At 41.0% G+C, this 21980-nt stretch overlaps 2 protein-coding genes and 1 long non-coding RNA gene across 6 annotated transcripts in view; 1 reads left to right on the forward strand and 2 right to left on the reverse strand.

The window, feature by feature from the left end:
- SLC30A9 (solute carrier family 30 member 9) overlaps positions 1-1596 on the reverse strand; it is a 38267-nt gene extending 36671 nt beyond the window's left edge. Inside the window, exon 1 of the mRNA XM_083834970.1 lies at positions 1144-1596. Within this exon, the coding sequence (XP_083691096.1) occupies positions 1144-1240 (97 nt within the window). The 5' untranslated portion in view covers positions 1241-1596. The remainder of the gene's footprint in view (positions 1-1143) is intronic.
- Positions 1597-1702: 106 nt separating this feature from the next.
- LOC310899036 lies at positions 1703-11941 on the forward strand. Of its 3 annotated transcripts, none has more exons than XR_014583931.1 (3): positions 1703-3655; positions 3963-4043; positions 6638-11941. It is a non-coding gene; the product is annotated as an uncharacterized lncRNA (long non-coding RNA). The 3 variants fall into 3 exon arrangements; XR_014583932.1 differs by having other exon boundaries at positions 1703-2623; XR_014583930.1 differs by having other exon boundaries at positions 1703-4043.
- On the reverse strand, positions 11349-20686 carry TMEM33 (transmembrane protein 33). 2 transcript variants are annotated; one of them, XM_083834971.1, is made up of 8 exons: positions 20544-20686; positions 20402-20466; positions 19252-19346; positions 18642-18829; positions 17617-17684; positions 16684-16817; positions 14744-14827; positions 11349-13171 (listed from the first exon to the last, which is right to left on the reverse strand). In XM_083834971.1, exons 2-8 carry the CDS (start codon positions 20456-20458, stop codon positions 13042-13044), a joined length of 756 nt encoding a protein of 251 aa, XP_083691097.1. In that variant the 5' UTR covers positions 20459-20466; positions 20544-20686; the 3' UTR covers positions 11349-13041. The 2 variants fall into 2 exon arrangements, with proteins under 2 accessions (XP_083691097.1, XP_083691098.1); XM_083834972.1 differs by lacking the exons at positions 20402-20466; positions 20544-20686 and adding an exon at positions 20047-20201.
- Between the last annotated feature and the right edge of the window lie 1294 nt (positions 20687-21980).

Genomic DNA, 21980 nt, shown 5'->3' on the forward strand with positions numbered 1-21980 from the left:
ACTATGTTACCTATTAATAAAACGTGTAACATACATGGTTCAATTTCAGAGCACGTGCTAAAGAAGTTACCCACAAAAGTACGTTATGGTGTACAAAGCCCTTTAATGCAGAATAATGTAAAATTCTACAGTCTTTGCAACAGACAAATTACAATATAAGTGTGTAAAAAGTCAAATGAGAGGTCACCCTGGGGAGGCAGTTTCAATTTTAAGACAGGCCAAAAGCAGAGTTGGATGCACTACAGACCAACCTGTGCTAGCGAGCAGCTTGCTTTGGGCAGCTTCTGCAGACACTCAGTGTAACTCCTCCAACCTGACATGCCGCAGGCAAACTATTTGCTTTGGAAAGCATACATTAAAAGAATAAGAAATTAAATATATATATCAAGCAATGCTGGTAAATCAAGTCATACAAAGTATGACTAATCACGCATGAATAACGCACTACTCAACAAAGCAGCCACATTTCAGATAACTGTGGATCCCATGAAGGTACAAAGAACTTTCCTTTTACTTTTATCCTTTATATTGTGGCATTTACGTGCGTGCGTGCACTGACTTGAACCTTCCAGAAAAACGATGTCACCAAAAAAAAAAAGTCAAATACACTCTTATTAACTCTAAACTGTTGCCAATGCGGCAAAAGCCCAGGAAATCACCTGGATGCCGCCCAGGGAACTCACAAAGACTGCAGTGAACACCTGCCACAACGTGAGCACTGCTGCTCCCTAAGCATTGGTGCCAACATAGCCCTTGGTTAAGGGAAGGTTATCGGCATGTCTAGCTGACGCTTTTCCTATTACTCTACACAGGCAAAAGAAACGAAAAAAAAGCCGCTGCTGCGATGCAACCTAAGCGCCTTTACGAGATCTGCGCAGAATTTTAATTTCAGGGGCTCTGTGGCCTGCAGGAGAGGCGTGTGCCCGCTTCGCGGACCCCCATAAAGCCCACAAAGCAGGGCTTTATTTCGCCTAACTCCTGAAAATTTGGGCTCCCACCCCCAGCCCAGGCCCGGCGAGGGCTGGCGCTGCCGGGGGGGGGCAGGAGGCCCAGGCAGGCAGCCCCGGAGCGCTGCGGGGAGGCTCGGCCGGGCCCGGCCCGAGGAGGGAAGGGGTCCCCGGGGCCGTGCGGTGCGGGACTCACCGTGGCAGGCTCGGCGGAGCGGCGCCGCCTGGCCCCGCAGGTACAGCCCGTAGAGGCTGCGGCAGCCCCGCCGCTGGGCGGCCAGCGCCGGCATCATGGCGGCGACCTCGGGCGGAGCGCGGCCGCTCCCCGCCGCACGCCAGCGGCCGCACAAGGGCCGGCGATTCGCATCGGAGAAACCGGCGGCGGCGGCGGCGGCCTCCTTCCCCTCCTTCTCCTCCTCCTCTTCCTCCGGAGCCCGGTCGGAGGCGGCAGCAGGCGGACGTGCGGCGGGGCCCGGGGCCGCCGCTGACTCACCCGGCGCCCCCGCCGCGCCTGCGCCGAGCCGCCGCCGGCTTCCCCTCAGCGCCCGGCCCGGCCTCCCCTCAGCGCCGCGGTTCTCCCCGGCAGGGTTTGGCCGTTCCCGCTGAGCTGGGCTCCCCAAAACGCCCTTCGGGGTGCTGCTGGCCGAGGGTCCGAGCTGTGCTGAGGCGCCCAGGGGTGCGGGCTGGGGCAGAATGACAGCCCGGGAGCGCTCCTTGCTACCCTCATAGGAAAGAGATGACGGGAGCGTGCGGAACGTGCGGTGGATTTGTTTACAGACACAACATTAAACACGTGTGCTAAAGCTGTTTACAGGATTTCCGTGTGAAGTTTGCAAGATTTCTACGTGAAGTTTGCAGGATTTCTATGCGAAAACGCTCATCTCTACCCCTAGCTCTGCCTTAAAACACACCCCCCTGGTCGGTGCTAATAAAGCACAATCTAATAAAAAACCCGCTTCTTTCCCCAAAGAGAGGGCCCAGCGGCTGGCCGGCCGGCAGGTGATGACGGTGTCTGCCTGCGCCGCCTCCTGCTGCTGCTCTCAGCCGGAGTTTGGCTCCAGAGCCGTGAATATTGTTAATGTAAGCATATAATTAGCCTCACCGGCACCACATTACACACTCTCATAAAAAGCGTTCTGGCAACTTGAAGATTTTCCAGGATAGCTTAGGTAATCGTTTACGTGACTCTGACAAACTCTCTCCGGCTTCCTTGTCTTCATTTGCATGCTGGGAGGAACGTGGAAACTCACCAGGAGTCAGTTGGCTTGGCAGGGAGTTTTGATAATTAATGTATCCGATAATCCACAAAGCATTTGACCACTTAGGAGAATTATTATGATGCCTGTCTTTAACATACCCAATTAGATTTTCAACTAAATTTACTGGCACATAACTTCTTTAACAGTCAAAAAGTGATTGGTATTGCCAATGTACGTTTTCCTATAAACTCAGTGGAGGCAGATTGAAGTAAAATACTTCATGAAATAATTAACTTAACACCCATCTTCCCAGTAGCCCAATCACAGCCATACCAGGTGAATCGGGAGCAACTGATGCTGTATCATTACCTACCAGCTGTACAGCAATTGAGTTAAATACTAAATTAACTGCAAGTTGTAAAGTTACAAAGGTGGAGTCAATTCACCAATTTAGTCAGTAAGCCACATTCAACCAAGGTATGTTTTGCTGGCTGCTTGTTATTTTGGCAAGAGCCTAACAGGGAAAAAAAAATGAGGTTAATTTTTTTTTTTAAGTTTCCTATCCAGGAACAAATAGGATTAGTAAACTATTTCATATTCTTTTATCCAACTGAATTTACCTTGTATGTTTTTGTTGTTATGAATATGGATCAGGAAGGAAAATAACAAAGCTAGAATAGCACAGACAATAGATATTACTGGTATTTACATGATCAAGGGCTCCAAGTGAACCTATACTGATGAATGTACCTCCAAATGATAGGGAACTGTTTACATGTTTTCATACATCTAAACTGTATTAAACAAGTTTTTACCTATGACAAAATATTAGATACAGCCATAGTGAATGGGTGAGATAGTGGTTCTCACGGGGGGGGGGGGCAACATTTTCTTTCAGTATAGTCGGAATTGCATCCTAAGGTTTCCACAGAGAATAAGTTATTCAGTAGCTATTTTAAGCCCTTATGCTATGAAGTCAAGCCAGTTTAAGAAAACACACAATAATATTAGAACCGTGTTGAATAAAGCACATTACCTTTTCAGTAAAGACTTCTAAAGATTTTAAGTTGCTTTACAGCATTACAAAGCCATTCACAAAGTACAGGGACTACGTAGTACAACCCTTTTAAGATTTAGAACCCAACAAGAAGCTTGCAAAATTTAGCTGTAAGCAACTTTAAATAAAGGCAGATAACTGAACCGAAATACAGACCTTGGGAAACTGTTTCTTCTGCATTCCTGTTCGTTTAAAAGAAGTTGATAAGTGACTGAATTACTGAAGCTACAATGTGACCTTGCGCTGAAATTCTCCAATGTTACTGCTTAGCAAAAAAAAAAAAAAGTCTGTGATTTGGAGAAGTCTACTATACAGAGAAGGATTTTAGCGTTCTTTATTTGAGAAGTGATGCAACAAAGCCAGTTGGAATATTTCTGACTCTGAAATTCATTAACAATTTCAAGTACAGTGGAGGGGATTTGCATGACCTCAGAACAGCCACAAGAGCTGAGGTAAGGACTTTATATAGTTTAAGAAATAGCAGTGGTATTCCCATAACATTGATATGTTAAATGAAAAACACACAGGCAGTGTTTTTAAAAGGAAGAGACTGTTTTGATTTTGTACCTTATGATCCTCCTCATATTTTGTTAACACCAACTGTGTACTCATAGGTTTTTGTGTGTGTGTTTTGTTGTTTTGTTTTTGTTTTTTAATGTATGAATACAGAAAGGGGTCGATCCAGTGATCCCAGACAGCCTTTAAGTTCTCTGGGTAACATATTTAAATTAATCAAAAAATATATATATTTTGTGGCAGGTCGGTGCGTGGGGGAAATGGCTCTTCTGAAGCAGAACATGACAAATCTACAACTCCACTCCAAGTCCTGTACTACTCCAGGTCTGTAAGTATTTCATTGCCACTAGGTCAAAGATCAAAATAAACTAGAAGTAAGTATTTTTAGTTTCCTGCATGTGGACAGGAGTTTGTAATTATTCACATGCGGTTCATTCACCTAAACACCAGCAGTCAGCTTCTTGAACTTCATCCAGCTGCAATCACCAGTCCTTTTGCACCCAGCAACAATCGAGAGGTCCCTAATGCTGCTCCTGGGTCATCCTGCTGCTGGAGAGGCTCTCGGTCCCCTCACACCACAGGATGACCTCCTCCTCATTTCCTTGGGCCTCCAGGTGGCACAGGCCTGATTTTCTGGGAGGCAAAGTGGGAGTCAGTACTGCACAACTGGTGGAAACGGGAGTACAGGAAGAGTAGGGTGGGGGTGGAAACGGAGTTCCAGAAGAAAGGAGAGCAGAAAGCAACAGGAGATAGGGCAGGGAAAGAAAGGAAGGAATACCAAAATAGGAGAAAGATGAGATAAGGGATGGAGACTGACAGCAAGCATGGAGGCAGATGTATCATTTGGTCCTCTACTTAGTGCACAAGACATCAGGACAGCACAGGTGCTTCTTCATCGTTTGGGAACCCTCCATTGCCACTGTTGTTGGTACACATTGGAGAACTGGGCAGCAGTGCACCCCCACCCTGGTGAGGCCCTCAGGGCCCTGTCAGAGACTGGTGCTCACCAGGAGTGAGCCTGGATCAGATCTTCCAGAGGAGGGGTTGTAGTAAATGATAATAGGTGGATTTGCATTAAAAACCAAGAATTTAACATGCCAACACAGACACTTCTTTTAATACTCTTTAAATATAGTTTTTATAAAGGAAAGTATTACACTTCTAAAGAACTTGCTCTCCCACTGGTGAATGGGGTCACTTGCATGCCTAAACAAGAATCATTGGGACTTATACTGGAGTGCACGCAGCTATAATCAAATCAGGGAAAAGGGAAAGATTCAGACAGCTGTGCACCTATAACCATGCCAAGTATATCCAGAAGTGTGCACTGAGTGGTTATCTGAGAAAATGGGGGTGGGAAGATCACTGTTCCTGTATCAATAATCCCACACCTACACACGTAGGTAAGACTCCGATTGTAAAGAAGCAATAGACTAGCAGAATCCCCATTCCTTATTGCTTAATGTAATTACTGTGCTTTATGTCTGCAAGGATTTGACAGTAAAGGTTTTAGAACCTTAGAATATTATGGGATGCTCTCAGATCATAGGGCCTTTTAGCTTCCCAACAATTGTGTCAAACATTTTGGCTTGTGACTGATTAGTTAAAAAGTCATAACCATAAGCTCATTTTTCCTTTGATTTCCTTTCTAACGCATAAGGAAAGCAGAAACTTGTGAAACCAAAGTGCAATGACTCATGAAAATAACATTCTTGAGAAACAGGAGGAAAAAGTTTTAGTGTAGCCAATAGACCCGAGGTGCACATTAACGTGTTTTGCTTCACAGATGCAAGGCAGCCACTAGAGGTCAGTTGTTTGGAATAAAGTTAGCACACGAAAGAACAATTCCATTGCACTTCAGCTGAGCGAATCAGTCAGGTAAAATTTCCAGCCATTCTGGAAGAGAACTTACCTCCATCCTAAAGCAGAAAACTAGTTTAAAATTACAAAACAAACAGTGCTAGGTATATAATACTCACTCTGTTGAAGTAGCTACTCTTATCTGAATAGTTATATGCAGACATGCATAGGAACACGAGACAGGAGAAAGCTTCCAGTATCATCAGCCCTAGTCTCCTGTTACTGCACGTCATGCAATCTTGCATGAACAAATCAAACACCAGCTTAAAAGCAAAATGGCTCTTTTTCCCCCCCAAAAAATTTTAAGAAAAAAATTGATTTAAGGAATATGAAGACAGCTTGTCTAATGCTTTTGAATGTCCAAAGACATTAGAACTCCTACACAGAGCAAGTATCTTTACAGAAATATTTCCCTTACAAAGGTGTAATGTTCTGCAAAGAGAAGACTGGCAGAGGCTCTTTTTAATCAAACAGCAAAGTGCATGAACATATTTAAATGAGAAACAAAGATAAAAATACTACGTTTTATTTATTAAGTTACTTATCTGCTGCTCTAAGTATACATACACAACATCAATCTGCAGCACATAAACATCGGGGCAGAGGTAAGCAAGCTGTTTGGCTGCAAAGAGCGATGGTAAAAAATGAAAGAATTAGAAGTGTGAGTAGAACCACCAGACACTTCAGAAATGCATGCTAAACTGATGCTTGAAGCTATAACTATACTATCTAAGCTTTCAAATTTTCTCTTATTATACACTTCCAGCAGTGTTATAATGCCCATGGACACACTAGAATTCAGAAATGTGTTTTAAGTCAACTTCAGATTCCCACATGCTATTACAAAAAACTGCTACACCCTAGCTAATGACAGCTTTGGTCAGACCCTAGCTTAAGCTGCTATAGTGGAAAGAAATTATGTTGAAAATGACTGCGACAGGCAAACATTTCAAAACACAGTTTGGTCAGATTTTCTAGACAAAATATGTGAATCTAAATAATGCAAATTCAGAAATGTTAAAGTGTATCTGTTCTGTACCTGTCTTTGCACACTGAAGCAAACATATACCAGGACAAAAACCCTTGATGTGCACATATATAATCTTCGTCTACATCACCAATATAAAAAGGTAACAAAGCAACAAGAAAATAGAAAAGCTTAAAAAAGCAAAGAAGCCCAGCAGTAATATAGGCCACAGTAAAACTTTATTTCTCTGCTTTTCCACTACAGGAGCCTCAAACACAATGGACAGGAACACAACCCCACAGCAGCTTTTTCCATTTTAAGTAGACCAAGATCGGCCTGCCTGCTCTCGTACAACATGGCAATCTGAAGATGCTATTCCAATGGTATTTCAATACAGAATTAGCCCATCTACAGCTAGAAAACTTAAGTACTGTCCGGAGGATACCAATGTCATAAAACCATGAATGGTAATTTAGGGTTTGTGAAAGCTAGAGCACTCCACAGGACTTCCATACCTCTATTATACAGAACTGAGTTCTTCCCTGTTTTCATTTTTCTCCCCATTCTTTTCTCTTCTCCTCCTAGCTTCATGAAAACTAGAGCTGACATTGCTTTAACCCTTACTGGTAACTTAGCCTACACCATCATCATCTCTCATTTTCAGCTTGATTTTCCTACGAAATATCTTGACCAACTGATGCACCATCTTCATCCAACAAGCTCTTGATGTTCACTTCTGCACCAATGTGCAGATTCATAGAAACACACATCACAAATTAAAAATACCACGATCCTCACTTATTCTCAGGGAAACCAGTTTCCTCTTCCCAGGTAGGAATCTGGACTGCTCTAACACTTGCCTCACAAGCAAGGTATCAGGGTCAAGCACAGGGAACTCAGGATAAAGGGTGATGAACTCCCATTAACCATTGTTCTCTTTTAAAAGCAAGGTCTTTTGTGACTCCTTAGAATATAACCTACACTGGTGTTTCTCCAGAACTAGCCTAGATAAAATAAAACCCATATGATCTGAGCTGGGGTTGAACAGAAGTCAGCTGTTTAACATGCCATCACAAATGAGCTAAGTCTAACCCACAAGAGGGTAACAGTCACATTTTTAACTATATTGGCTCATGATTTTGCTTACTTTTTACAGAAGATATTATTCAACAGATAAAAATTCCAAGTAATCAAGTGTTAGCTGAGACCGGATTTCAGATCAGCAGTTGCTCTTATTTAGCTATGTGTCTATGATTATATCACACAAGTAATCTATCTGAAGATTCACAGAACAAGACAGGACTCCTGCCAAAACACAAACATACAGTTAAGTTGCTCTAACACCTGCACTGAAATATAGCAGTAAACTGAGCACACAGGTAAGTTTTCACAGAAGTTGGTGTTACATATAACAAGTGTAAAGCAGAATGGTTCTAGTGACTGAAAAAACAGGGATCAGCTTTTCATTTTGATACGCAGCTTGACATTTTTCTCCAGAAAATTAAATAAACTGCAGAAACTCACTACATCCTGCTCTGTTCTAAACAAAACAAAACACCCAACACACCTAAAACATTTGGCATGTAAAGCTTTTGGTCAGGATCTCAAACACAGAAATCTAAACTAAAACTACAAATGCAGTTTTGCAATGTAACATTGGTAGTATTTTAAATCCAGAAAAAAACTATACAATTTGATTTCAACAACATCAACAAAACCATAGCTGTATCAATACAGAAAACAATTTAATTTGTTTTGAAATAAATATTTGACATACAAAGCATATACAGTGAAAAAGGGTCACAATAAATTATAAATGGAGTTACTTGCTCATTCGCTGAGGAAAAGCCCTTGGTATTTCCAATTTCATACCATCAAATCCATCATTCTTGCTGATTTAAGCACAGCACTAAACAAATATGGATCCCAGTGCTTTCTTTCACAGGTACTGGCATGGATAATTTACTGCAGTGATCCAATTTGAAAATCAGTAGGGACCAGTAAATCGCTGCATAAAAGAAAGAGCGAATGAGGTGCTTTTTCCTTAGTGTCAGCAGCCTGCTATTATTATGTTTATTAGATTTTCTTGAAAGGGCTTCACATTTTCTCAAATATGCAGGAGAACTATATTTCCCCTCTGAGCCTTACATTAGCATTTTGTGCCTCAGTCCTTGAATACAAGTAAAAGATGATTTTTTCAATTCATTTTAAAAGTTTGTGCCATCTGGATGGCACCAAACTAAGCAATGAAACTCCCTTACCTGTACAATATCTGCTATTATCACAGACATAGCTTTTGCAGAAAAGTTAATAAGTAATGCTGACAGTTTATAAAAAGGTTATTTTTGAATCCACGTTTAAGATTAAATTCAATTACATTATCCATACTGATAATGCATCTTTGCAATAAAGGATTGCTTAAGGATCTATCCTTAAAAGATGATTTAAAACTCAAGGCCTGATTTTTCCTGTGATTTTTTTTTAAAGAAACTTACACCCTGTTAAAAGTTACATTACAAAGATACCGATCTATTTTTATATAAATAATTGTAGCCACAAATACATACACTGCAGCAATTAAAAGTTATAGACAACTGCAACAGATCAGCATACCCCATTAATATCTGGCACAGAAAAGTACTCGTGATCTCATTCTGTCACATATTTCTTCCCTCAGCAGAAGAAGGAAGACACCAGGGCCAAACCTAGCTCTTGCACATAGGAAGCAATTTTTGACAATAGAAGCTGTTCTAGTTCAATCGTCTTCACCACCCTTAATCCGAGCCCTGCAAGGTATGGTACCTTTTGGAAACAGGACCAAGTCATACATGATACAGAAACAAATCAGTCTCCCCAGTGCTTATCCAACTTTTTTTTTTCCCCCTGCTCTGCCAGAGCTCTTGTATTGCCTCAGGCAAGCGAACTTTCCTCCCACATCTCAGTTCCTGTCTGTAAAATGGGCAACACTACTTACTTATTAACAAGGGATCTGTACAGCAAATGTTGCAAGGTGCCTAACGATAAAAAGGTCCAACACAGCAGCTCAAAAAACGTCAGAACAAATACTGGTTCATGACTATAATAAAGTTCATTAACATGGAACTTAAAATATTGACAAATATTGCTCCCTTTGAACATCCATCATGGAACAGTTAGCATTTCTATTATGAATGGAACAAAACATAAGACTGACAGCACAAAGATGATGATGAAAGATTAAAATTAAAAGACAATAAAGGAAAGGATGGATGCACTAGGGGATTACTTTGTAAGGAATTTCAACTGACAATAGCTGCTCCCAACAGCCCCAATTGGTCCTGATGCTTTATTTATCTACAGGTGAGAACAGACAAGCGTTATGCTGGAATATCACTTCTACAGCAGGCTTGTGTGCAGCAAAAGGTGGGTCTGCCCACAGACTTATCCGACTTATTGACTCATGAAATCTTAAGACGATAAAAACAATGACCGGTGTGATTTATACTAGTGGAAACAATTACTGTATCAGGTAGGCAACCTTTCACTAGGACAAAAATTCTTCTGCTTTGTATTTGGGGGACACAAACATTTTACAGTCAGTTGGAAAATTTCTGTGACTTCTGTTACAGCCTTCGCATTACAGCTAGCTGTTCACAGCAAAGCAACACAAAAAAAAAATCTCAAGCTGCTCGAGCTGTCAGGACATAACCAGCATTTCATGTGCTAATTTAGTTGTTAGTACAGAAACAGTCACAGTTATAACGAAACAGGCACAAGGACAGCATGTTTTTGCTAGCATTGAATAAACTTGGTCTTATCACTTAGGCAGCATAAGGCTACAGTAAATAAAATCAAAGTTGATGCAGAGTGCAAGTCAGTCGCCCAATTTATTTTGCTTTTAAGTTCTTCTTATCCCATTGTTCCATATTTTTGTGGCACATCAGTCAGGTAAGTTTTAACAGGCCACAAGCAAAATCCAGGCCTCAATTTTGTCAAGCAGCTCTTGGCAAAGCCAATAATATAATACCAGACAAATTAGCTTCCATTTATGAAAATATTCCTCCTCAATCCATTTTTAGTACCACTTAAAGAAAAACTGCACAAAAGATTCTATATCTACATTTAAACTCTTACTTCATGACACTGTCTTCCAACTCTCTACTTACTGCAATCTCATTCACTTATTCCTTTTAAACATCCTTGCCTATTCAGAGTTGGATCTGACTTAACATCCTTCAGTTACAGTTGCAATACATCATATCCAATTTACACTAATTTAATAATAATTGCATAGAGTTAAAGGAACAGTAGACCACACTTGTAACAGCAGTCTTAGACCACAAGAACTGGCTCAGATGAAACATGTCACTCTCCTTAGAGAAATTAACAAAGCATTTATTTGCCTTCCATCCCCAGTATGGGGGACCATCTTAGACAACCAATTTAGAAATCAGCAGAGGGCTGAACGGAACCTGATGTCACCACCCAAACATATTATGTAACATGAAAGAGGCTCTAGAACAGTGCTGAAGACTTGAAATGGTCAGAAATAGGTTTAGATTTCTGCTCTGATACCATTACTACAGTGCTTATTCATAGGTTAAGTTTTGAAATAAAGTGTCAAAGTTTTGCATTTTAGAAGTCAAAAATTTCCGATAAAATGATTTAGAGGTGCACAAGATGCTGACTATGTCTCATGTCAGGAGCCCAGGCGGGAATAAGAACATGCCCACATACGCACAGGACTGCATTCTGCTCAACTTCCAGGTTCAAGTATCAACATGTTCTGTTAAACAGAAAATAAGCTTGAAGAGCATAGCAAATTACATTTAACACTCCTTTATTTGTAGTAGAAATTTTAGCTTTTATAAAATCCTCAAGTTACAGGATATACATATAGTGAAACTTGTTGCAAGTCTTAGCAGCTGTAGAGCAGTACTGCATGCAATTGCTTCTGCAGTATGCAAGTGTTCTATAAATAGCTAATCATGTTCAGAGAGCAAGATGAAAATTCAAAGAGTATCATATTCAATTACCAAAAAACAGGTCTTTATCAGTACCAAGAGGTTGAGCAAAAAATGATATAAGGGCATAAATACACGTCTCTGAACTAGCACAGTAATACAACTGAAAAGGCTGAACGATATCCACATCACAAAAGATAACTCAATAGTTACAGAAAAATACCTTGCATCAAGACTGTTTGCAGAAGTGTTTCATGTAAGACTCCTCCGACCAAGGGAGAATAGTGAAGCACAGTACTTTACTATTTTTACAAAAGGCCAATGAATCCCATTTAATTGTATGTAATTAGAATATTAACATAAGCTACAGAAGATTAGGCAAATACTTTGCCTTGGATTTATGGAAGGGCATTGTATTTGGACAGATAATATTCTTTTTCCATGACCTACCTTCCAGCTGTTGGGTGAATGCATAATCAGCACTCAATTTAATATTCACTTCTGTACTTATGACTGATCTGAAGGCAGCATCATAAAATGGATTTAGGCCAAAAAAATCCCACAGCCATTTGTTTCAATAGCTGCCTGAATAGGTGCAATCCTTTATGCAAATTTCCCATCATGATGAGTCTCAGAAACTGGAAGAACAATTTATATAAAGCTAGCTACAGATTAATTTTCTAAAGAGTAGACATGCTTGAATTACCACAGTCTCACATTTGTGTAGACACAAGAACACATCCGCAATGATTCTCCAAAAGTTACTACATTTACATTGATTAGTTCACTTAAGAGATGGTTAAAAGTTTAAGCATTACATCTTTGTCTGAAAAGCCTCCAGGTCAGCAATTTGGCTTGGTAAAACATCTTGTTATGACAAGATAGCTGAGTTTTCCATGGTCAGAGTCTTGAGATTTCTCCCAACAACCTAATGCAAAAGTACCACAAGGTAAAAGCTTGGAAGGGTTATCTTTAAGTAACATTAACAGAAATAGGCTCTCCTTCAGAAAGAGTGTTAACTATGCCAGCATGATGGTCTTTAATTCGTTTCGTTAAATTCAAAGTGGGCCATATTTTTACACCAAATATAGTAATTTAGACAAAGTAATTCTACAGATACATTTAGTAAGCAGAAGAATACTGTCCAAAGTGTACTGCATAGGTATGTGCACCAGTGCTACCTACTGGAGACGTCCTACTGTATGTAGCGATGCTTCCAGTCAACATAAAACTACGAAGCACAGACTTAAAAATTTTTAATCAATGTCCAACAACTCATGACTTCTAGAAAACAACTCTGTAAGACTGGGCATGTTTTAGATATAATGCAGCTACTTCCCCCCCACACACACCAATTAGCAATATAGCACAGTAATTTTAAGTTTCCATGACTTGCTTTTGATATGCTAAATTTTATATTATCTCCAAGAAAAGCATATACACATTTTTATACAGCCTGGAGTAAGATCAGTGTAAAACCAGGAATTTATAATCATCAGCAGAAGTGCCAGCTGCTCATAATGTTCACAATAGATGAGTGTCTGAAATTCGGCTATGCAGCAGTTGGTGCCAATCTGCTTATAAAGGAAATGCTGCTGAGACATAGTCTTCTTACAAAAACGGGGCATGAGGGCTTCATTATTAGGTGTTCAACAACAATTCTCAGCTCGGTGAACAGAGTCCTGAAACAAAGAGATTTAATCATACTTAAACATAGTATTAAAATGCTATAGCATTCACCAGAACTAACATCTAAATGACTAAATCTAATCTAAACCTTAAATCTAACTCTAATTTATCTAAATAAGTGACTACGGTCACTTATTTTCTAAATAAATTTAAAAAAAACACATCACTGCTAGTTAGCGAGTTCTAAACATCAACTCAGTGTTGCAGCATCTTGCAAGAGCTTCAGAATTCTTGTCCTTTAAACATTAAGATTTTAAATCAACTTTAACTCAGCCACTTCCATTGGAGGACATGGAAACAGCAGAAAAATAAAATCCCACATTCAAGGAAAAAAAAAAAAAACAGCCACACTGGGGGAAGGCAGGAGAGAAGAGTGGTGCTTTTTCAGAAGTACCGTAAGAATTTGGGAGGCAATGGAAGTGGTGTGTTAGTGCTGCTTCTCACGAGAATGCAAGAACACTGCACTCCAGAACCAACTCTTAAAGAGACGGACCTGAGAAATAAAACTTATAATACTATCCTCACTTAAAACTACAGACATACCATCAAAACAACTGGGAGAACAGTTTCTTTGGGCAACCTAGTCTAGTGGGAGGTGTCCCTGCCTCAGCAGGGAGGTTGGAACAAGATGATCCTTAAAGGTCTCTTACAAGCCAAAACATTCTCTGATTCTATGAAGTTATTCTTAGTGCATAACTTACGTTCATAGACTTGTTAAAAAATACACATAAGAGTGAACAATTGATTTCTTACAAAATAGTAGGCAATAGGAGACAATCAAGCTTATGATTCTCAGACCTGTCTTGGCATACCACAGCAGCCAAAGCTGCTTCCTTGGTACTTTATCAAGCCTTTTTCTAATCAGGCAGTGATCAGACTAGAAAAGTAAGTTCATGAAATCTTACATTATGCAAAGCTCGTCATGAGAAAAATCCCAAGAAAGCACTGACCTGAGCAAATCTTCACAGATATATTTAGAGTTTCAAAGTTTAAAGCAATAGAAGCTGGTCAAACCAATGCTAATCAATAAGGCTTTATTTCAATTATAATAAAGCTAATTTACAAATCTAAAGGAGGTAGTTAACATGTTTTAGATCATACATGTTTAAGATCTTTTATTCCTTCAGTTGATGTATATCAAACAAGTTTGTAAGCGTCTGTTCTCACGTATGGTTAGTCCTAGATAGGCATGGAATCTAAAAATAAGGATGTCTTTCTGATAAGTGGTTGCAGAACAATGAAAAAGACTTTCTTCTTCCAAACTTTCTTCTCCCAAAGCACAGTTTTAATTATGCAAGCATGTTCTGAAAACTCCTATTCCACGATGGTACTACACTCCAGAAAAGTTCAGCTACATAAAATAAGCATGGCCTTGAATCAGGTGTGGTAGGGTTTTGGCATTATTATTTTTTTTTAAAGCTATCCAAGGTATATTCTATATTCTACAGTTACCATTTGCACATTTACTATTAAAGAGTTATGCATCCATTACAGAAAGAAAAACTTCTGAATGCCTGAACACTACCCCGTTAAATACTAACTTCCAAAATCAATTTAATGCTTACCGACAGTATGGATTTCGCCGAGACGAGTAGCGTAATGTTAGAAACCTATAGTAAATGAATGGCTGGAGCAGACTCCCCTGACCACTGAAAGAGAACAGAGAAGCAGAGCTTAATACCGGTTTTAAAAAGGTCAGGATTTCCCATAATAAAAGCAAGAAAACTATTTCAGCGCAAAAAAGCCAGGCTAGGGCCATATTTATTCAGACAATCTAGATCTGACAACAAAATACACACATAACCATGCCTTTACAAAGGCAAAAGACTTATAGAAAGGAAGTATTACAGTTTTCACATTTGTTTTATATTTAAATGTTCTATCCACCTCACTTCTGGTGACTAAGACTAACCAAAGTGACAGTGAGGCCAGTCTAGTATTAAGAAAACTCATGCTGGACAAGCATGGACATTGACTGACAGTAGTAGTCCTGTTACAGTGAGCTCTTCCAGCCCTAAGCATAGCACTTTTAGAGTCTGGACCACATTTATACTCTTTTTTTTTTTTTTAAGAATTCAGAAAACAATGGAAACTATGTTTTGAGATATAAAAGTTAAACATATCAAACTGTTTTAGTTACTCTGAAATGAGGTCTTCATACCTCACAAAGCTGCTGTTCCATGCATGTGACAGTACTACAAACCATTCACAAAATACAGAAATACCTTGAGTTTAATTGACTGAAGCTTCTTTATATAATGTAATATTAAAATTCTGCGACAAATTGTACACTACATCACAGCACCAGTAGCTAGCTCCTTCAAATATGAACAGTATCTTTAGCCAGAATACAAAAAATAAAGTGAAAAGGGAAATTGGCTATGAGGGCAGGGGAGAAGTTTTTCATCTGTATAGTATTTACAAGCAATTTAATATGCTTAGCTGTTTGAAGAAAAAACTTTCACTATAGTTGCATTTAACCTTTATACTATTTTAACATTTGGTATATGATCTCTTAAAAGCTTCAGTATCTACTACATAGCTTATCAAGTAGCTACACTTCACATGATAAATTCTCCATAGAGGAAAAAAAAACCAAACAGATCTCCCAAAAATTGTAAAGCACTGTCTGTATCCAGTATCTAAACATTCAAGTATCTGTCAGTTGGTAAGTTGCCTTAAAGTGAAATAGAATCCATCAGGGCTGAAGCACTGAAGGGTTCAGCTGACATATCATAAGACACAGACAAATTATGTTTCTGTCAACTTCCAGGAAAATAAAGCCCCCCTTCTACTGCCTTTGAGACCACTCAGGACAAATGCTCTCACTGTGCTATGGCATGCATAGAACAAAGGGCATTAATCCCTCTCCAAATATTAAAAGGCAGTAACTCAAACTTCAGTGATTTTCAGGTCATTATATCTCTGTACACGTTGGAATCCTACTGAAGTTGCAATCTTAAGAGCCCTAAAATGAATTCAAAAGGCTGCACATAGACACAGTGGGCAAAAAATAATGAATTAGAAAGAGGCAAAGGTCTCTGGTGAGAAGTAACATGGGAGAAAACACAACCCACTACTGCTTGTATGCTTCTAGCACAATGAAATTCTACGCCACTTAAACTTCTGGGATCCAATAACCAAAAATAAGAGTAAACAGACACCTTCAGTGAGGCTAAAGATCAATATTCGATTACACTGACCAAAATTATACTTACTGAACTACATAGGTAAGCTTAAGTTATAGACGTGGAAAAGCTGGGATTCAATCCAACAATGTCACTCATGCTATGAAATTTTTTTTTTCCATGCCCATCTATATCAGATGGAGTGCTGTTTGATTTCACAATGCATCAACTGCAACACCAAAGAATCAAATAAACTAAGTTCAAGCCTTGATCAGATATACCACAAACTGAGATCCTTGTAAGCCACAGAGAATTCACTGCAAAATATACTCGTGTAGAAAGTTTTTAATTCTAAAAATATTTATGATGATTCTTACCTGAAGAGCATAAAAACTGTCGCTGGCATCAGAAAAATTTCATTGCAAGCAATGAATTTTAGAATATTCTGCTGATTAGCATTCAGTTTCTCTAAAAGATTTCTCAGAAAGGGCAGACTATTTGAACCTCGTGCCTTTAAAGAAGAAAAAAGTGCCAGAAAACATACAAGTTATACTGATCTTCTCTAGCAAAAGAAATCAAAATATTAACATTTACCATTTATGACTCATTTCAGCATTTTAAGCCTAGATCCTTTAAAGGGATTGAGATTAGTATTGCAAAGAAAACCACTGACAGCATAGAACCCCTATTAGGATAATCATTAACAATCTCAGCAATCATAGCAGCACGAAGTTCAATTAAAAACATAAAGCATTGCAAATCCCTCATCCACCCGTTTTAGGTTCAACTACATAGAGCTAGCCACCAGCCTTGTTCTTATTCTGTCTGCTAGGATGAAGTGCCTATGGTAGCAATATGGCCTAGTTAGGAAAACTGGAGGTTGGAGTTATATAAAGCTGTTGAAGACTGAATACTGAGCAGTAGGTTCACCTGACAACTACTACTGAGCTTCCTAGCCTCACCCTGAAGTTTGGTATTTTACGACTGATACAGAACATTCAACTTCATAGCATATAGTTTACCCTGAAAAGACATTCAGAAGTTTAGACTCCACTGTTACACAGTAGTTGCTTCCTTCAAAGAAAACCATTTGAAGAAAAATAATTAGCATCAACTCCAGTATATTATTATCAAGTCATAGCAGGAGAAAAACAAACCAGAAGACTTTTCAAATTCTGTGCTGAGATTCCATACTGCAATTTCACTAACTCCTCTAACATAGCTGAAGGAAACCATAACCACAACTCCCAAGCCTGCTTATAAGCCCCAAACACACCAACAGTATTAATTATATATCATATCATACTTACATCAAGAACCTTCTTTGTGTATGTGGCAGCGTGAAGCAAAGAGAATAGCAGAACTGGGAAAATACTCACTGAAGCAAGCGATAAGGAAAATTAAAGGCTGCAGAAGTGCATAATTTCTCCACGATATTATGCTAACACACAAGTGATGGCTCTTTGTAAGAGGTTGGTTGGAATGAGTAATACTTGATTAAGACATGTCTATGTCTAAGACTGTATTTATAGCTGTGCCTTTTTCTTCTTACATCTTTTCTTTGCTATGCATTTTTATCAGCTTTAAAATCACTGTGTATGCACATATGCGAAAGTACAACTTCCATTATTATACACCGTGCGTTTTCATTGAACTGTATTCTTTCTACATGAAAGACACGTAAGGCTACTACTTAAAATCTATCATATTATGTAATCACCACATTTTTATAAACAGAGGCTGTAAAATGCATTTCATCACTAAAGAACATGCAGCTGCCAGCAGTTCAGATCTTAGAGAGCAAGAACACAGAAATTCCTCTGCCAGAGTAGGACATTAAGCGTACACATACAAAACGGCACAAAGAAGAGCTACTTCTTAAATGTCAGCTTTGAAGAGCCACAGGAGTAAGTCCTTTTTGCAGACTTCATCTGCCTAGTAATGTATCTGAAAGACCTATTATGGAAAAATTGCATCTTTACATGCCCTACTTGTAGTAAAGAGTTGTACATGAACCCTGTACTGGTAATAAACGAAAGCTATCAACTTCTCTTAAAGGATCACGTGAGACTAGTCATAAAATATACTGAACTTGTCTCAGGAAAAGAAAATACTAGAAGTCAAACTGCTGGCTCCTAGTGCACTAGTTACAGAGGTGATTAACCTGAATTTGGATCAATGACATAAGCCTCTCCTATTTTACATGGAGTATGTTCTATGAAAAGCAAACATTCTAGTTTAAATTAGTTTTCCCAAATCATAGAACAGGTGATGAAAAGAATCCAGTTTTTAAGATATTTAAAAACATTACCAGGATGACACAAGCAAAGGATACTTGTAACAGGGTAGGAATTCACAAAGATCAGAGAGTACAACAGGTAGTGGCAGCTGTCCTCCAGCAAAGCCTGGGCCAGAAATGCCCTGCTAAGCTGAAAGTGCGGGAGCCTTTGGTGTAGTCGGAGAGCACTAGTAAGAGCATTTGCCAGCAAGGCACGCTGATAAAAGCTTGCTGCTTCATGCAACCTGCAAATCATCAGAGGAGATGTTACCATAAGAACCAAGCCCCTGCTCAGAAGTCTTTCACCCTTGAGAATTGCATCACAATTGCACAATACCTGAAGTACTTCCATTATCGTACATAAGAACTAGTACGAAAATAAACTCAAACATTGATAATACTGACTTCCTGACAATGCTAAAGCTAAAACAACTCAATTCTGTTAACTACACAAAAAAAAAAAACCGTGGCCAATACTTTATAATTCAACACATTTTCTAAACACATCAACAAGTGTTTTAAGCCGATCTTTAACAAAAGCTGTACTTATAAACCAACCCAGTAAACTAAATATAAATTTATCCTTACATGAAAACCACTCTATGCAAATGGAGCACAGTTACTTCGTAAATTTTTAAATACTGTTTTTCAATATTAAAGTACATACCCTAGAAGAGGCAGGACAAATAAAGCAGAGCAGTAAACCGTGAACAAGCGGGAAATCCACATTGCTGTATCCAGCTTGTTAGCCATCAGAAATTGCTACATTAGAAGAAAACAAAATGATAAAGAAAACCAACTCCCACAGAAGATGGGATTTTAATATTTGCATATACTGAACGTTCTTCCTTCAGTGTTAAGCTGCAACTCTTTCAACAACCTTGAATCAAATCATAGCTTGAAGCAAAGGGCTTATTTTCATCCTGTGTGATATTTGATTTATACGACTTTACTAACCAGATCAAAAATAATTAGGCCACCTCAGAATCAAAAGGCTCCTTTGCATTCTACAACAGAATACTGTGTTAAGATCTTCCATGGAGGTATGGCTTCTATACATACCAACCTCGCTGAGCAGTCAACTTCAAAAACTTATCATGCAAGGTCTTTAAGCCTGACTGACTCCTGTATCTGTTGCTCCAAGGCTCGTTATAAATATGTACTTCATGCAACTGGGCCTAGAAACACCACCCTCCTTACAGAAAGGAAAAAGGATGGAGCGACTTAAAATTAGCATAACTACATCAGAAGCAATGGCAGCGTTTTAAGCTACATAATCCTGGCTTCAAAAAAAACAAGAGCTCTCAATAATGTAGAAGCTCTCTTGTTAAGCTCTTCTAACCACAGTCCTCTTCATGCCTTTAGACGGTCCCAGTACCAGAAGGGCCCTAATGAAAAATAGCATATTGAAGCAATTGCATGCCTAAGAAAAGTGTCAAAACATCGCCTTTTTTTCCCCCACCTGTGTTCCTCCCAGCTCGCCTATCATTGCTTCCACCTTTTGCGTGCTTCATTTTGTGCCTGAGTTTGCCAGGAGCTCCCCATTCACACCAGGAAACCCCTCCCAAACGTGAGCCAGCTTTGGAAGCCAGCCCCTTTTAGACAGACGACCACAAATTAACCCCAGCTGCAGCTATCGCCCCGCACCGCCTCGCACACCAACCACGCAGCCACTTCCACACGAGACGAGCTTAAACCCGGCCGCCCCCGAGCAGCCGCACGCCACCAGCACGCTCCCACCGAGGCAGCCCACCGAGGGGGCCGGGGCCGGGCCTGCCCCGCGGCCTGCTGTGCCCGGGCCGGGGGCTGCTGCTTACCACGGCCCCGCCGCCGGCTCCGCCTTGCATGGGCCCGTTCTGCGTGGAGTCCGCCATGGCCGCGCCTGCGGGGAGAGAAGCGCCTCAGACGCGGGGCTCAGGGCTCGGCCCCCGGCCCCGCCGCCGCCCGCCCGGGACCCACCGCGATGGCCACAGCCGAGCGCTCCCCGCACGCCGCCCGGCCCGTCCTGTCGCGGCCCTCCCCCGGATGCGGCCTGATGTCACTTCCAGCGGGCTGCCGGGGAATGTAGGCCCCGTGACGTCACGCTGCCCGCCTCGTGACGTCACAAGGCACTGCTATGAGGTGGGGGGGCTGTGGCCGTCGCCATCTGTCCCCCCCCAACACGCCCCGCGCCTCCCTGTGGGGCTGGGTGGGGCGGGTGTCCCCACACGGACACAGGCAGTGCCCCAAGCACAACATGGCGAGATGTCACCACAGGCCTACGCTACGTGGTGGTGGTGGCGGCACCGAGCTGCTAAGGCCCGCACAGTGACATCCCCACATCCGGTGACATCCCCACATCCGTGACACCAGCACAGCGTCAGGCGTTCATCGCCTCACACTAACGTGGGATGGGTGTGTGGGTTCTCCCTCTCACCCTCCTGCTCAAGGGTCTCGCCTCCTGCGTGTCCCTGTGTCACACAGCGCAGCCATGCCATTCCCTCAGCCCCCTGTTCCCACCAGGCCTGGCATTCGTTTCTCCACCCTGTGTGGTCCATAGAGGGAATGGCCTCAAGTTGTACCAGGGGAGGTTCAGGTTGGAAATGAGGAGACGTTTCTTCTCAGAAAGAGCAGTCAGGCATTGGAATGGGCTGCCCAGAGAGGTGGTGGCATCAGCATTCCTGGGGGTGTTCAAGGAAAGGTTGGGCGTGGTGCTTAGGGACATGGTTTAGTTGGTGATAGTGGTGGTAGGGTGATGGTTTTAAAGGTCTTTTCCAGCCTTAGTGATTCCATGATTCTAAATAGACCACGCACCATATAGACCACACTCCCCATCAGCTCCCAGCGGAGTGGTAAACAGCAACAACGTTAATGCTCGCTGCAATGCTGCTCCAGGGAGTCTTCTACCCACTGAGGGCCTAACTGGCTTTTCAAATCCATTTAGCAAGATGCAGCACTAACACGCAGCCCAGCGCCATGCCTTAGTGATGTAACTGGGAATCATGAGGCCGCAGAGCCTAGGCGGGACGTGCCCCAGTCCTGCATTACTAACAGGGTCACATCGCACAGCAGTGATGCAACCTGAAAATTAACTGTCACACTGCCTCAGGCTGTAACCGTGTGTTTTGATGTCATTGGTTCCCTGTCATGTAAAAAGGCGAAAAGGGAGCTTCTTCAAAGCTGTATGCACCCCAACATTCATGCTGCAAGCAGTACCAAATTAAAATGCAGCAGCTTTGAAGTGAGTTTCAAAAATCATTAATCTTTAAAGCTAAAGAGCTTTAATCAAGGACAAGCATATCTGAAACGTTGATGTGAGGACTGAGCTGGATAGCACAAAGCACAAGTCTCCTACTCACTCTGTAACACGTAGCATACCCCATTTGCAAGTTCTTGGAAAGGATTAATGCTCCATTC

Source organism: Anser anser (assembly GCF_964211835.1).
Source record: "Anser anser genome assembly, chromosome: 4".
NCBI classification, from domain to species: domain Eukaryota; kingdom Metazoa; phylum Chordata; class Aves; order Anseriformes; family Anatidae; genus Anser; species Anser anser.

Excerpts from the sequence above, each read along its gene's own strand:
- TMEM33 (XM_083834971.1), bottom strand. The coding sequence starts at position 20,458 with ATGGCGGACTCCACGCAGAACGGGCCCATGCAAGGCGGAGCCGGCGGC. Across the intron at positions 18,830-19,251 it reads TTTGTCCTGCCTCTTCTAGG|GTTGCATGAAGCAGCAAGCT; the intron begins GTATGTACTTTA and ends GATGATTTGCAG. Across the intron at positions 16,818-17,616 it reads ACACAAAGAAGGTTCTTGAT|GCACGAGGTTCAAATAGTCT; the intron begins GTAAGTATGATA and ends TCTTCTTTAAAG.